We start from the raw sequence: 15,914 nt of genomic DNA, 5'->3' as shown, positions 1-15,914 counted from the left end.
AGAAACCGTTAACAAGCCAAGGCAGTGGTACTAGCAGAGGAAGCAAATTAGTGGGAAATCCACTGAAATGCCATTTGCACATTTGTAAATGATTCAGCTTCCTTTCTTCTGTGGGAAAGGGCAACTATCAACAAAGACACCTACCTGTGGGGTAAAGGAATTAGGGATTCTGTTTCAATTAACATACAGCAGAACATACAATATGGTTGGTGTTTAGGAGGCAAGGATTTATAAAACAATGGGATGATCATATAGATAAAGAATTGAGAGGGAGACAAACAGGAGCAGAGAGTTATTAGCTACAGTCGATTTTGTGTTAGAGCTCAGACCTGTTGTACATCTTGATGCGTCCGTTGGAATGGACCTTCTCTCCGTTCTTCAGCCAAGTGATGTGGGGCGGGGGAACCCCCTCAGCCTGGCACACAAAGCGGGCCGTGCCCGCACGCGGACGGGTCAGGCTCTCCGGCCACTCCACCAAGGACGGAGGCGCTGGATAAGGGAAACGTCATAGATGTAACAAACACCAACAATCATGTCTGTAATAACAACTGACACTTATAGGAGCTCTACACAGACAACTAACATGTGTTTACCTAGCACAGTGATGTTGGCTGTGGCGATGGTATAGTTGCGCGTGCCAGGGGTAGTGGCTCTGCACATGTACACTCCTCCGTGTTGGGGTTTGATGTCAGAGATGATGAGGTTGCCATTGCCCAGCACCTTGGTGTTGAACACGTCGATGGACTTGCTGTCGGCTCGGCTCCAGGAGATGAGGGGTCGGGGGTTCCCTGTAGCCATGCATTCCAGGATGGCACTTTGGTGCAGGGACACAGTGGCATTCTGGGGCCCGGCGATGATACGAGGCCTCTGAGGCAGTTTGGGGCTTGGAGCTGTGGAGGGGAGACAGGATTTGACCAGGGTGCCCACTTCACTACTCAACATAAATATAACTTGGCTTTTATTGGGCTTATAACGTTTGATGCAATGCTTGTGAATATATTATATTTTAATCTGAAAAGAGTGCTATTTCTCCACTATCTCCCACCTGGAGTGACAGTGAGGGTTGCCTCTGTACTCCGGCGACGATTGGCGATGTTGGTCGCCACACAACGATAGTTCCCAGCATCCCCCTTTTCCACCCCATGGATCTGCAAAACGCCGCTGGGCAGGACTGTGATTCTGGGAGAGACAAGAACACAAAGACAATCAGTACATCATAGATATTAGTGGATGAGCCCACAGCTCTGATATTTCTATCCCTCTGACATGTACAGTTTAAAGTCGTAATAGACTTCTCCAATAATCTCAAACCTCATCTAAAGATAAAGTTAATGACATGGCATGATAATGAAATAATGAGAATGCATACCTATTAGTTGCCAGCGGTAACGTGACCCGATTGAACTCCCAGGTGATGATGGGTGGAGGGCTTGCAGTGACTTTGCAGGTGAAACGGGCGACTGATCCTTCTGTCACCACAATGGAAGTTGGCTGATTTGTAAAGGGGGAGATACCTACAGAATAAAACAAGAAATGGTGAGACACTGTGTACTCCAACAGTAGACACATTCTCTAATGTACAATATATGTTTGCACAGATATGATTACTAGCAATGCAGCCATTCGAAAGCAAGAACTGTGAAATTATGTTTTTCTAGTATTTTATTTCCCCCCATTCGGATCTATAAGACCAATCACCACAAAAATGTATGTTCATGGCCCAATATCCTCTCTTGCTCGGCAGCTCATCTTGGTGGATAAAGTTACATGTCTTTCTATCAAACTAAGCCTCTGTATCTTAGGACTTAAGGCCACTGTTCAGTTAAAATGGAAATCAATGACATTTATGGAAATAAGGGAATATATTGATCTGCCAGGCATATCTTATAAATATACATTACTTCACTTTCAGGTTACCATCTCACTAAAGCCATACCCAGCAAAGGCCAACCCACTTCAGTATCTGCCTGATAGTGAGACTGTAGTGCTGTGAAGCTGAACCTCTTTCTTAGAATTTTCAGTGAAAATAGGAAAATCTATGCGCACAATTATACCGAAATGATCACTACCCCAAATGCCATCCCCCTTATTCATATAATTGTCCATGAAACTACTTGCCAAGGAGCTGCCATGTCCCAACAAGAAAGCTATATCCTATTAAAATCAACCTAAATGCTGTACATCAGCACTGAGATTGAACATTTGCCAAGAATAATCATAAGGGCTGTTGACAGCAAGATCTGAAGAGCCCCACAATCCATCCAACCTTACCCCTCCAAAACAAATTCTCTCCCTGACCTCCTCTCCTTACAGCCTAGACAGAGTTCATGTGTTGATGCATTGCCGTCTAATCAAGACAGTCACAGGAAGACCCTTTGCCCTGAGATGTTGGTTAGTCCACTATTGAAATCAGCTGTTGTTTTTTTCTCCTTACAAAACATTGCCCTGTCTCTCACCTTCTCTTTGAAAATGCATAAGCTCCAGTTCTCCCTCAAATTAGGTGTTATACAAGCACCAGACATCGCATATCAGACGGGGTTCCCGAGGCCCTAACTAACTTAAACAAACCTGCATGTTACATGTACCTGTCAGCTCATCCTGGCTGGAGCACATTAAACCCTGAGGAGATCAGAGAGCAGAGGAAATCTCAGCTAGGCCCATCTTATTAATTAGCTTCTCTACTATGCACATCTACGCACATGAGCAGAGTTAAATCAGTCAAATGTGTGCCATGCACACAAAATCTTAGCGACCCACCTAATGACTACTGCTAATAATTCAACTGAAATAAAATTCCTCATACGCTTGCTGTAAAACTCTTTATATTTGAACACAGAGTCATTAAGCCCACAGCTGGTTATGAGGCCATGTGGAAGAGGAGGGGAAGCTTGATCCATTTTGTTTGAGATCATTGATTAATTTCCTGCTCATGGAGCAGCAGAGTTTGGGAAGATCAGTCAGTGAAAGATGATACTGAAAGTGAGGTCTTTGACAGGCCCAATGAATGGCCAGCCAGTGGGAACCTAAAAGGACTGCTCTATGCTAACAGCAGCATTAAAGGACAACATCACATGTAACCAACCCTCACAGACACACAGTCCTTTTGGGAAAAGTGCTACCTCTTCACAGCATCTAATTCCTAATTAGGCCTACCTCTAGGTAGTATGTCTCATATGCTTATAGTAATAAATACATCATTATAACTGTTTCCTTTAAGTCAAGTGTTACCTATATATTATTTGCCACTGATTTTATACTTTAATCCCATTGAGATAAAGAGAACCCCTGATGACAGATATATCTAAAAGTGTTGCCCTGCTGAGTGCAGCCGGATGGTGATGATTGGTGGAGAGGTTCGGCAACATCCTGCTTGGATTGGGTTTCCCTGAAACTGATTGGTTGTCAGACACCACCTGAACTGTATGGAAACTAAACTTCATGACAAACTTCATGTACACAGCGTGTGTCCCATTACTGATTTCACCTTATCCACCGTTAAGAATGATGTTGCAAGAAGTTCAATGTCTAGAATAGATTGTTCATCGTTTCAAAAAAGTAATACAAAATAACCTAGAACATTATGCTCCCCCCCCTTTTCAGTCACTAAGAAATAACAAAAAACAAAAGCCATTAAGGTAATCCACTGCTATCCACTCCCATCCCCCTTCTCAACTAAAGAAGGCTCAGGTCAATAGTTTGTTAAAGTTACTGTCCAGTGAAAATATTACTTTTAAAAGTTAATAATATGTTAAGTTATACCCAAATAATGGTGTTGACTCACGATCCTATACTCATATTTGTGGCCAAAGCATGAAAAACACTTAAAAAACCCCACATCAAATTTGTATCTCAAACAGACCATTTAAAAAATGCTTGCTATTTCATCATGGAGTATGATGTCATCCTCCTGAGGAGGATGAGATGGCCAATCAGCAGTCTACTCTGTTATTGGGGTACGCCCACACTGGAAACACTCTTTTCATGCCACTTCAATACCGAAGTGACTTTTTCGTAGCAGGTTAGGAGCCTTTACGCAGCAGATTAGGAGAATTAACAGCCAATTAGGAGACTGAGGTTAAGGTTAGGAAAGGGTTAAGGTTAGGGTTAGTGAAAATGCTCTCCAAACCTGCTACGAAAATCACTTTGTATCGAAGTGGCGTGAAAAGAGTGTGTCCCACGCCCACACCATTCCAACACACAAAATCTGTATTGTAACACACGTAATTACAATTTTTGGAAAGAAAACTATTTCACTAATTTTGTAATTAATAATACATCTTATTTCATATAAATCTGGAAACACTGGACAGTTACTTTATTAAAATAAATGATGGTACTGCTGCTCTTGATACAGACCACAATTTAAATCACATTTTTGGAAGGATTGAGATAAATAAAATCTTTACCAAAAATCCCCAGGTCTGGATAACATCAACTTAATTATCATAAACAAATCAAACCACTCCTGGCACAACTGGGACCCAGTGCAACCAATGGACTAGGCTACATCAGTGAAGGACTATATAAAGAAGACTACATCAGAAATACCCAAAACAAGTACCACAAAACAAAATCCTCTTCACCCATTTTCTACTCAGAGAATAAGGAATCAGATAATTCAAAGATACACGTGACATGTGTCTTCAGATTCAAAACAGCTGCATGTTCAGAATGCAATGTGCACCACTTAAGTAATGGATTAACAAACAGACTGCAGTGCTCTTTGACCTCTGCACACATCCGATGCTGTTTATGCTGCAGGGGCGAGGAGCCATCAGCACTCACAGATGAAGAGGCAGTCTGAGGGGAGGGGAGAGGGGCATCAGAGTACCTCTCCTGGGCTCTCTCTCTATCCAACTCTCTCCCCCCTCCCTAGGCTCAGTTATCTCGCTAGCCCAGTGAAACAATGATATACTCTCCCTAGTGTTTACCTTCGGAGGCTCCCCTACTAACTTTATCACAGAAATGACCTCTCTTCTCTACATTCTGCACACAAAAAACCTTGAACGCACATCAAACACAGCAGGCTTGCCAGGGGAGAAAATCCAGGGGTGGGGGTGGGCAACAGATGAAGAAAACATACGTGCAAAGATAGGTGCAAGGTTTATCATTTCTGATTGAACAGCTGTTGCCACTGACTTCAGAGAGGACCCCAATCAACATCTTCTTGCACCATAAGTCTGTATAATTGAACTATTACCACTCATCAAATTTCACTGACAATCAGCACACAGCACAGGTGGTACACTTCTAGCTGTATCCTTAACAAACCTTTCTCAGAGTACTACTTAAAAGCAACGTAAATCTCAAGCACTGCTCTCGAGAAACCTTGCCTAAAGGTAAACTCCACCCCGTCATAAACACACTGGATTGTGTCCTGGCCTCTATAACAGCCGATATGGATAGCTGGATGTAACCTGGGTTTCCATGTGTCGTGGTGCTGAACAGCGGGAAAGCCCTAACTGCCAGACTGGGCTCTCTGTGAATCCTGATCAGCGCACTGCACTCTGACAACTACTCCGTGTCGTCTTCAGGAAGTCTGTCCCTCCTAAACACAGCTTACCCTCGGACATTTCAAGGTAAAGACATTCTTGTTTTTTCCACTGGCCACGAACAGAGCATGTACCGTTCATGAGCAAAGCTAGAATGAACCAAATTCATTTAGGATCCATAACCTACATTGTTTACCCTGACCAGTTTTAGAGAGCTGCGCCACTTTGCATTTAACTTTTATTTTCAGAGCACTTTACTTCTAGTATTAGATTGCAGACTTTCAAATGAAATGCTAACTTCTCTAATGAGTTGTGTGCCACAAGTTTCTGTAGATGCCCATTTCTTTGTGTGAAGTTATTTTGAAGACAAGGGGACTGATCCTTTCACTGAGCCCCTGGCCACTTTGCTTTGGGCATTTTTAATTGAATTAGTTCTGAGCTGTAAGGTCTCTTGTGCATCAGGCCCAGTGCAGCCCTCTGCAGAGGAATATTTGCTGTGGAGAGAAGTGCAGGCAGGCATTGGATTGGGAGCATCATAGAACGGATACAGGGGTCCATCCCTGGGCAACACACTCCCACGGAGGAACAGAATGTTTAACCTCTAATCAACATCAAACTCATTCCTAAGTGTTGCACAACAGCAGCAATGCAACATGGAGGCATCCATCCCAGTAGCCCGGGACCTGGGGGCTTGAGACATTGAGCTTCCCAGATACTCTGTCTCTCTGAACAGTCAAAAAATGCTGGATTGACAACCAGAGAGATCCTTATTGATTATGGATTGCGTACTAAGCCTCAGTCTAAAATCTATTCTGCTAGGGCTTGTCGAGCTGTGGTCACTGCCATGGCTGCTCAAAATATACGATTGACCATCTCCTTTGAGTGATGATGGTCGCCAGAGGCAGCACCTAATGCTCTTAGGATGAAATATTAAAGCAGATGAGGCTCACACTACAATGACTAGATTATACCTTCAATTATCTCTGTGTGCCCATTTACCATTTACTTCTTCCAGTCACCTTCCAGATTACTTTTGAAACACATTAAACACACAAATGCTCATCATATGCACCTCTCCCCTGGAGCCTTGGGTATCCAGTTATTGAGCAAGGCCTCCATAAATGAAAAGGTGACTTGACTATTCTCCACCTTTCACAATGTGTTTCTGTTACTTAATGATTTCATTCAACCACCTGGAGAATATATAACTACCAAACCCACCTAGCTTAAATGTAAAATAATTTATTGTTTACACGGATGTTTTGCCCAGATGTTTCTAATGATGGGGTGAATGCCTGCGCCAGGCGGCCAAAAAAAAAGAGGATCTGGCCATCTGCCCCTTGCAGTGACCCCACCTCTGACCTCCAACCTCTACAAATCTTGTCCAGCACACCGCCCATCAAGGCAGAGCCCTGCAAGGCCACCCCAGCACTGCTGCAACGCTAACGCTCCCCTGCTGGCTCTCTGCAAACTGCCAATCAATCACTCAGAGCCTCCTAAAACTGGGAGGGTACTCTGCCTTTCCTACAGATATGAAATGCCCCCGCTAACATGCTCTTTCTCTTAAACCCTGTCCACTGCCATCCCATACTGGCACAGTAGAACAACGTTTTGCATAATGCTTTTCTTCATTTAGTCACTAGGAAGATGGGAGATGTTGGTGGATGCTGGTGCCGAGTAGGAAAAAAGATCTGTTACTATTGATCATGAACAAAGTGGGGATTCACAATAAATCAAATCTCTAACACAAAACATAATGATGGGTGTTCCATTATTAGTAATGACCATTTAAACCTCCTCTGAGGTTTTTCAGAATACAGACTGCACCCTTATTCTAAGAAACAGAAACAAGTTTGACAGCAACAACAAAAAATCTGTGAGTGACCACTGAAAACACCTTCACCAATGTCCGAACTAAACTATAGAATTATTCCGTGCCCTGACTCCCAGCTGGCCAATCTCTTTGTTTTCCAGAGGCCTGCTGAAGCCAGAAGCTCAGTAAACCGCAGGTCAGTGGACAGGTCAAGCCCGGACAAAGGTTCCCTTCGAAACTTCAGGGGCCAGCTCTGTCCCCCTTCCCCCTGGTTCCTCCACAGTACAGGGGTGCTCTATCAACCCAAATCTCCCCATCCCACCCCACCCGAGGACATGCTCTTTAACAAATGGGAATCCAATATTCAGAGCAGTTATATGCGCTCCTAATTACTATAGCTTGAAGGATCACACTGCAGGCACAAATTCTACCTCACTACTATGTAGGTTAAAAAAATGCTCATAATGAGGTGAGAAGAATGTGTTCTATATGTGCTGTATGGAGAGGTTGCCCAATGAGCATGTATAATCCACTAATAATAAAAAGCAAAGAATATCTTCACAGTAAAGCAAACCATAAAGCAAATGTTTATAGTGTGCAGAGTCAGTATGTGTGCATTCAGATACATCCCTCTGTGGTCAGGGGTTCACTTTGTTGTTCTCTGAGCTGTAACTCAGAAACATTCCTATGTTTTTTTTTTTTTGCAGGGACAGAGGAGCTCAGAGTTTAGGCAGGGCGTCTGTCGACAGGTCAATGGCTGCTTCTGAGCTCTGCTCTGCAGCACTAATTTCCTCCAGGCCTCTCGGTTCCTAGCAGTAGACAAACACAGTAAGTGGTCAAGCAGGGGACAGAACTGGACCTTTCTATCTACTTCAAGACCCTGGCTACATGTGTGACTTCTCCTCGCTCCTGATTGGAACAAGGTGGATGAGCACTGAGGCCAGATCCAGAGTGGCTGGTCGGGGATCTGCTCTGGCAGCTTTGTCTAAAGCGATCTGCAGAGCAATTGAGTGGAAACACTGGCCCTAATCTGGCAGATGACCTGGGCGAGGCTTGCAGCTTCACTACGCATGACTAGGTAGGGACTGGAGTTGGTCCTGGTCAGGTCATGTGGTCAGGAAACCCTCTGGGCCCTACTCATAATCAATGAAAGTATAAAGGAGTATTGATTCCCCCCACCCTTATGAGTCATAAGTGACAGAACAAATAGCATTACTGTAAGTGTTAAACAGTAGGACTGAAGGATGATTTCTTTGGATAGCATTGCAAGGGAAAGGAAGAAGCGAACAGCTATTTATGACTTCAACAAAACTCCTTGGCCTCGACCTCAAGGTCCAAATACGGACAGTTCTGAACAGTTCTGTACTCAACCCAATAAAACATTTAACCACTTTAGCATTCAACGTCATCAGACCTGTCAGAGGGCTCATCAAGAGCCATAACACAACTAAAGCTGTTAAGCATTTGGTTTTCATTTCAACCAATTTCTAGAAACATGGCACAGTGGTTAAGGGCGCTGTACTGCAGTGCCAGCTGTGCCACCAGAGACTCTGGGTTCGCGCCACGAGGTAGACGCACAATTGGCCTAGCGTCGTCCGGTTTAGATATACTTGTCTCATCGCGCACCAGCGACTCCTGTGGCCAGCCGGGCGCAGTGCGGGCTAACCAAGGTTGTCAGGTGCTAGGTGTTTCCTCCGACACATTGGTGCGGCTGGCTTCCGGGTTGGATGCGCGCTGTGTTAAGAAGCAGTGCGGCTTGGTTGGGTTGTGTATCGGGGGACGCATGACTTTCAACCTTCGTCTTTCAACCTTCATCTCCGAGCCTGTACGGGAGTTGTAGCGATGAGACAAGATAGTAGCTACTAAACAATTGGATACCACGAAATTGGGGAGAAAAAGGGGTAAATTCAACAACAAAAAAACACACAAAAAACATTCAATTCAGTGATAATTACTATGACAAATGTTTGACATGGTGATATTGATTTGTGCAATTCATTCAAATGAGGGACAGTGGGTTGTGGACAGAGCTGGGCAGTGAAGGGTTCAGCATGGGAGGGTGAGTGGGTGGGGAGGACCGCTCATTTCCTGACTTCATATGCAAATGACACATGAATGGCCTAAGAGAGGAAACAGTTTAGGAAGCAAGCAGTAAATATCAAACTGTGGAGGTTTCATGTAAATGGTTTGCTGCCCACATTTGATGAAAGGTCAAAAGGTGGCAAAGAACTGAGAATCCCAGAAAATAAAGATAAGAGGAACGCCCAGGTCTCTTTCTGTCAAGAGGGACTGAGTCGCGTAGTGCTTGGGTCTTTTCTGTACATTGGAATGCGTCACACATCAGAATGAGTTCTAGGTATTCCACACTATGTAACAAGAATAGCTCAGGCTAGTCTCTCTCCCTCCTAACCTTAACTCTGAGTGGAAACAAAAGGAGCTAGTTGACAAATCAATCCTTTGCTTTGTTTCCTTATGTTGCTTTAAAGGAGGCTATTTAATGAGTTTCAAATTAAATGCCTCCAATGGAACAGAACCCAAGAAACTCTTGAGTGATGAGTTCCTTCATAATGTGCAATGACCCCACACCACGTTTGTCTTTTCCCCCTTTAATAAATAATAAGGGTTCCTGAAAAAGAATGCTCAGCCTGGCAACTGAGGGGAAGAATGCAATGCTGAAAAGCCCCACAAATCAATCATTGGCCGGGGGAGCTGGGCTGGGCCAGGAAGCAGGCTACTGGAGGAAGCTCCATAGAGCCTGCAGAACAGCCCAATGGTCATTGGCCCAGGCCAAACAAAGCACATATCCCATGAGCACTGTGACCTCTCAGTCCCCTGGCTAGTGGGGGAGTGGGGTTAGGACAGGGACACTTGCCCCCTCCTCCCATCTCTTATCTGGTGTCAAAGTTCTCCAATCATTCAACATCAGCCCTTCACCCACCAGAGACAGTGTTTTCATTGTGTCTAATCTCTTCATCAGAGTGCTGGTTTTAAACAGTCAATTTCAAATCAGTACAGTCTTATACTTAATTAAGGGAAAGGGGGATACCTAGTCAGTTGTACAACTGAATGCATTCAACTGAAATGTGTCTTCCACATTTAACCCAACCCCTCTGAATCAATTATAGTGTCATGCTTTGTTTCTCTAAAATGAAAACAAGTCACCACAAAATGTGGCTTTGTGCTCAAAATCCAATGAGATGATGCCAATGGAGTAAATCTTGAAAGCATAACACATTTTTTGGGTAGACATACCTGTAGTTTGGGTCAACACTGATAGGGGACTGTTGAAGTAATTGATAAATGAGAATGAATGTCTAGCATTATTGCAGGGAGGATTTAAATTGTGAGTAATCTCAGTACCTAACATCTATTGGGCAATCTAAAGAAACCTTGGACCTCTGGAACTTCGGTCCAAGGAAACCATGGAAACCATTCCTGTCCCACAGATGCTGATGAGGGAAAAACGAATCCAGGCTCCGAGACTTATTTCTCTTAAATAATTATTTCAAACATTCACTTCAATCCATTACTGTGCCTTTAGGTTGGCTTTTCCTTTATTGTGGTCCTAATGCTGCCAAGCCTTTGCAGGTCTTATACATTCCTTAGCAACCAAAATAAACACTGGGGCTGTGGTCACACACGGAGAGAGCTGGTGGGGTCAAACAACCATTTTGTTGGAGTCACAAAGTCTGCTGTGGAATAGTGATTTGGGTGCTTTATTGTCGACCACAATATGAAGTTAGTAAACTGTTCAGCATTAGGAATCCTTACAACCATGTACTCCGTTTTTTAAAACCTTTATTCTGTATGCTTACTCCAGAGGCCAAGTATCTTTGCACTACATGCTTGCATTTATCGGGGTAGTCAAAACTGGTCCCAAATCCCTGCTGAAAAATACGGCATAGACCAGCATACATTTCAAGCTTGTCCATGCTGGTCCGATGTTGGTCAAGCTGGTTTGACCAGCATGTTCTAGCTGGTTATGCTGGTTGGCCAGCCTGGTCTATCTGGTTTTGCTAGACCAGGTTTTGCTATTTTAGACACTGGTGACCAGCCTTCACTGTGTTTTGGACACATAGCAGCTTATGTTGGTATTGCTAGTATATTGGTGACCAAGCTGGTTAAGCTGGTCTGACCACGCCCATCATTATCACATTTCCCAGCATGCTCTATTGCAGGTGATTTTTAGAATTGTTTGTTGTGTTTTTTGCATGTACATTGATTGATTAATTAATCTTATGTTAAACAAAGATAAATAACATACATTTTTCTGTTAGTTGGATTTATTGCACCCATTACTGAAATGGTTGTCCCAGTTTATTATTTGGGTAGTTTAATTTCTTATTTTTGCTAACCTTGGCAGTTATTCTGAATGCCAATGTTAACCAACTTATGCAGGCCACCTGCAAAAATACAGGTAAAGCTGGTCACCACAAAAACACAGCAAAACCAGCACCTGTGCTGAACCAACCTATGCTGGTCTATGCTGGGGTTTTTTCATCAGGGATGTGTGTGATTTGTTATATATTTCATGCCTCCTATCTATTCTCTCTTATGACACCAATGAGCAAGATATATTCTCTACACTGGTTTTGTAACCTTGAAAAAACACAACTGGGAGCTAATTTTCGAATCAATTAAAAACATCCCAGCACACTCACAGTAAGACCTTGCATCAGAACCGATGGATAAGGATATGGGCAAGGACATGGATATGGTTTTACAATGTCTGTGTATTGCGTAATGCCCTGTGAACCTCTGGAAACATGGTTTAGGATGCCTGGAGGGATCATACACATGAGACTGTCTCTACGGAGAACCCCATCAATCTGAGGAGGCCTATTGACAGCACTCACGTGGTTAGCTACCAAGTCACATGGCCGTTCATCAAGACACAATCCCCTCTCATCGTTTCCCTCAGGGCAACTGGCATTTAACGTTTCTCAAACCCTCCATTTCCTGCCTGTAATGGTCGACTTAAATCATTATCTCTGACTCAACACTGTAACATTTACTTGTTCAGAAAAATACCAGGTAAAAAAGGAAGTCCCGGCTTCAAAGTGGGCGCATCTGCTCCGAGGACAAAGGGATTTTGAAAGAGTCGAAACCAGATCTGAAAAGAGAACTAGCCTAAGATGGTCTTAGGGATGGTCTTCCCACATTTATAACATAAAACAATTAACCGAATTTTGTGTTATTTTTTGTTAAATTATGCCACATTCTTTCTAAAGGCCAGAGTCAGAAAGGACTTGGCAGCATGACTGATAGTGAGGGATATCTATTAAGGCCAGAGGTGAGAAGAGCCTCTGGGCATAAGATACAAAAGGTCCCCACATGTTGTACTATCAATCTTCCTGGTGAAGGATGCAACACATGAAAAGCTCAGAGCCACAGTAACGCTCACTCTGAAATCTTTTCACAGCATTCAATGAGGAGTGTTTTTTCAATGCAAACAGGGGCGTCATAAACGCCACCTAGGGCACAGTAACATCAATAAAAAGCATCTTAAGACCTAAGGATACAAAAACAAATAGGCTATGTCGGAAAGTCATATCATTTACAAAAAGTCACTTTATAAACTTAAAAATAATTGATTGAAAAAGCATAATTGAAGTTAGGATAATCACATTTGATTTTAGATTTCCAAAAACAAAATGTAATAAAAGTTTAATAAAACTCTGCAGTGCCATTGTCATAATTACCCTTCCAGAAGTGAATAGGCCCAGCTGTCCTAACCATTGATCTCTGGACAAACAAATGCCCCCCAAATAACTAATTTTAGTTAGGGGGCAGTTGGGGGCAAGGTGGACAAAGAAGGCCAGAGTGAAAAGCTTTTCATTAATTCTTCAGAGTAGCAGAGCCGAAAACCATAGTGAGGAGACCACTAGCCTCTGTCTCACTGGCTGGCCATGCAATAAAGTTTGGCCATTTAGACACTCAAGGAAAGGCTGTGGTATGAGGGAACGGCAAATTCAAAATTGTGTGTGTGTGTACTGTATGTGTGTGTGTGATTCTCGACAACCCCCACTGCCACCTTTGTTTTCTACCACTGAGCATTTCTCAGGTACGTGCAAATTTTATGAGCTTCCAGATAGACCGTCAAGCAGGTCTAAGTGTCCCTTTAAAACAAGCCTTTAAACTCTGCTGGCAGCCTTTATCACCTCTTAAGTTCATAATATAAAAGAGCAAACCCTCTCAATTAATAAAACTACAAACACACAGCGTCCTGTAAAAATCACAGCAAGGACTCAGGCCACAGTAATATCGGACTGAAACTTGCTGTATAGCATGTGAGAGGGTCAGAGTAGTTTTAGTGGCTTTAAGGCAGTCACCGTTTTCATGGACCTCATGCAAATCAAGGCTCATTAACTCTGTATTTTATTGGTATAGCATCTACAAGTCTGTAAGGCATCTTCCAAAACAAAAAAAGATTGAGGTTGTACTGCACTCAATTGTCCTGATAGTAATCTCGGTTAACCCAGAACAAAAGTATTGTGTAATTGGTCAGGTGCTCAATTAAGTTTTGGGTCTATACATGTTAAGTGAAGGGATCAAGAGATGCTAGAATGAGGAGCGGAACCAGAACGAGGAGCTTCCTTCCCAACGGATGCTATGGTACCGCTTATGTTTACGTAGATCTGTCCAAGAGAGATTATCCTATGAGTCATTTCAAAAGTGCTTGTAAAGGCCCAAAAATAGTAACTTTTCTCTTTTACATATACATCTAGGCCTATCTGGAAAGCAAACATTTTATCAATGGTGTCTGTTTGTTTTAGAGGTCTTCAATAGAATTCAGCTTAGGGAACTGAACCAGGACTGACAGATTCTTGTCTCTCGACATCTACTTGTCAGTGGATTGTCAGGATCATATCAGACAGGAGATGTGCTCCTAAAGAATAGTATTCCAACCAGTGGGCTCTTCAGGAATCATGAAGAGGACCTCACAATGGTAAATAATTGTAACAATTTCACAACTAAATAATTTCACAACAATCCTTCCCAATTTTACATGGATCAGGGCCTAACTTTTCCAGGTACAATTAGAATTAGTAACCATCACAATATTCTTGGACGAGTGCATGTCTTAAGTGCCACGTAAAAGCTCAGGTTTCCCTGTGAAAGCGAATGCAAGGGAGGGGGAAAAAGTAAATTCCTTTGTGCAAAAGAAGCACAGCAAGGAACATGGCCTGGGGGGTGGTGACACCAGGGAACAGGGTCCCTAAAGAGCAGCTCTGGATAAAGCTGCTCCACTGGCCCTTTAAAAGAATAGGCAGCAGGCTCACATACGTGCTATTGGGAGAAAAAAAAAGCATTCCAAAAGAACAATTCCCAGTGATCATGGAGCAACGACATGAAAGCCCAGTCCAGTGAATAGGGGTCATCTGCTCTTTAACACTGGTGTAACCGGCATCCTGGACAGCTCCTAACCTTTCAAACCTGCAGCTCCCTCATTTGCACACCAATGGACATATTATCCTCCACTCAGAGTATCTTTTTGGCTGCAGGCCTCAAACTTTGAAGTCTGTACCCCCCTTCCCCCCAATGCCACCACTGAAGCCTCCAATGCCTTCCCTTCCTCAGCTATTAGGTGGATTAGATAACCGGAATGCCCAACATTGGGCATTACACTGGCGAAGAAAGAAGAGAGATTAGACGCATCAGACTACATAGAAAATTATAGCGCCCTGCTGGTGATGAGAGAAAGACCCCTTTTTCCTGGGAATGGGAAAAGCCTATTTTATGCCTGTTAAGAGTGTAAAGTCTCCATCTACTCCCAAATGACTATGTCAGCTTTAAACATTTTAGCAGATAACTACAAGCAAGATCTCTCACTCTGTTTAATCATCACAGAGATTGTTGCTCTTCAGTCTTAGAAAATAAGGTGCTATCTTGAACCTAAAAGGGTTATTCAGCCTTCCCCATAGGAGAACCCTTTGAAGAAACTTTTTTTGTTTCCAGGTAGATCCTTTGGAATCCATATATAAAACACTTTCCACAGAGGATTCTACATGGAACCCAAAAGGGTTCTACCCAGAACCCAAAAGGGTTATTCTCTGGGCACACCCTTTTTTCTAAGAGTGTATATGAAACCTTTTGTTCAGTTGTATACCTGCTAAGAAGTTAAGAACTTGTGCTGATAGTGTGGGGCTTGTACTAAGCTCACCTCTAAAGTGGTTATGTTTACCATGCTTTTAAGGTGAAAACACAATTGTGACTCAGGGGTTCCATTGTTCATCAAGTAACTGTTATTATGACATGCTATGACATAACATCCTCAGACTAAGGCTTGGTTAACCTTTCAAAGTATTAAACACATTCAAATAAGTCACACAGATCCCATGCAGTTACATGAAATGGTAATTATAAGTAACTACACAGTAACTAATAGATTTGAAAGAGAATGTGGACAGTTTATGTTACTTATCTTATGTAAGTAAGTGTACAATGTACATCCAATGTAAACTGTTGTCTATTTTTCTACTGTGTTTATGAAGTTCTCCATGACCAGGCACAAACATGACCAATGACGTACATCTTCTGTGGCCCAAAGGTTGGAGGTCCTGCATAACCTCTCCATTATTCCATGTGGTGCTTATACACAACTCCAG

The 15,914-nt window shown here is 43.0% G+C and overlaps 1 protein-coding gene across 1 annotated transcript in view; it reads right to left on the bottom strand.

Moving 5' to 3' along the window:
* Positions 1–15,914, bottom strand: part of LOC109894995 (protogenin A-like) — a 38,939-nt gene that overhangs the window by 21,447 nt on the left and 1,578 nt on the right. The window contains exons 3-6 of the mRNA XM_031830967.1: positions 1,370–1,514; positions 1,046–1,179; positions 594–890; positions 330–489 (exon numbers count right to left, since the gene is read on the bottom strand). Coding sequence (XP_031686827.1) covers positions 330–489; positions 594–890; positions 1,046–1,179; positions 1,370–1,514 — 736 coding nt within the window. The remainder of the gene's footprint in view (positions 1–329; positions 490–593; positions 891–1,045; positions 1,180–1,369; positions 1,515–15,914) is intronic.

The sequence above is a fragment of the Oncorhynchus kisutch genome, linkage group LG8 (genome assembly GCF_002021735.2).
Source record: "Oncorhynchus kisutch isolate 150728-3 linkage group LG8, Okis_V2, whole genome shotgun sequence".
Taxonomy (NCBI): Eukaryota; Metazoa; Chordata; class Actinopteri; order Salmoniformes; family Salmonidae; genus Oncorhynchus; species Oncorhynchus kisutch.
Note: the sequence above shows the minus strand (reverse complement) of the source record. Positions and strands in the feature narration are given on the sequence as shown.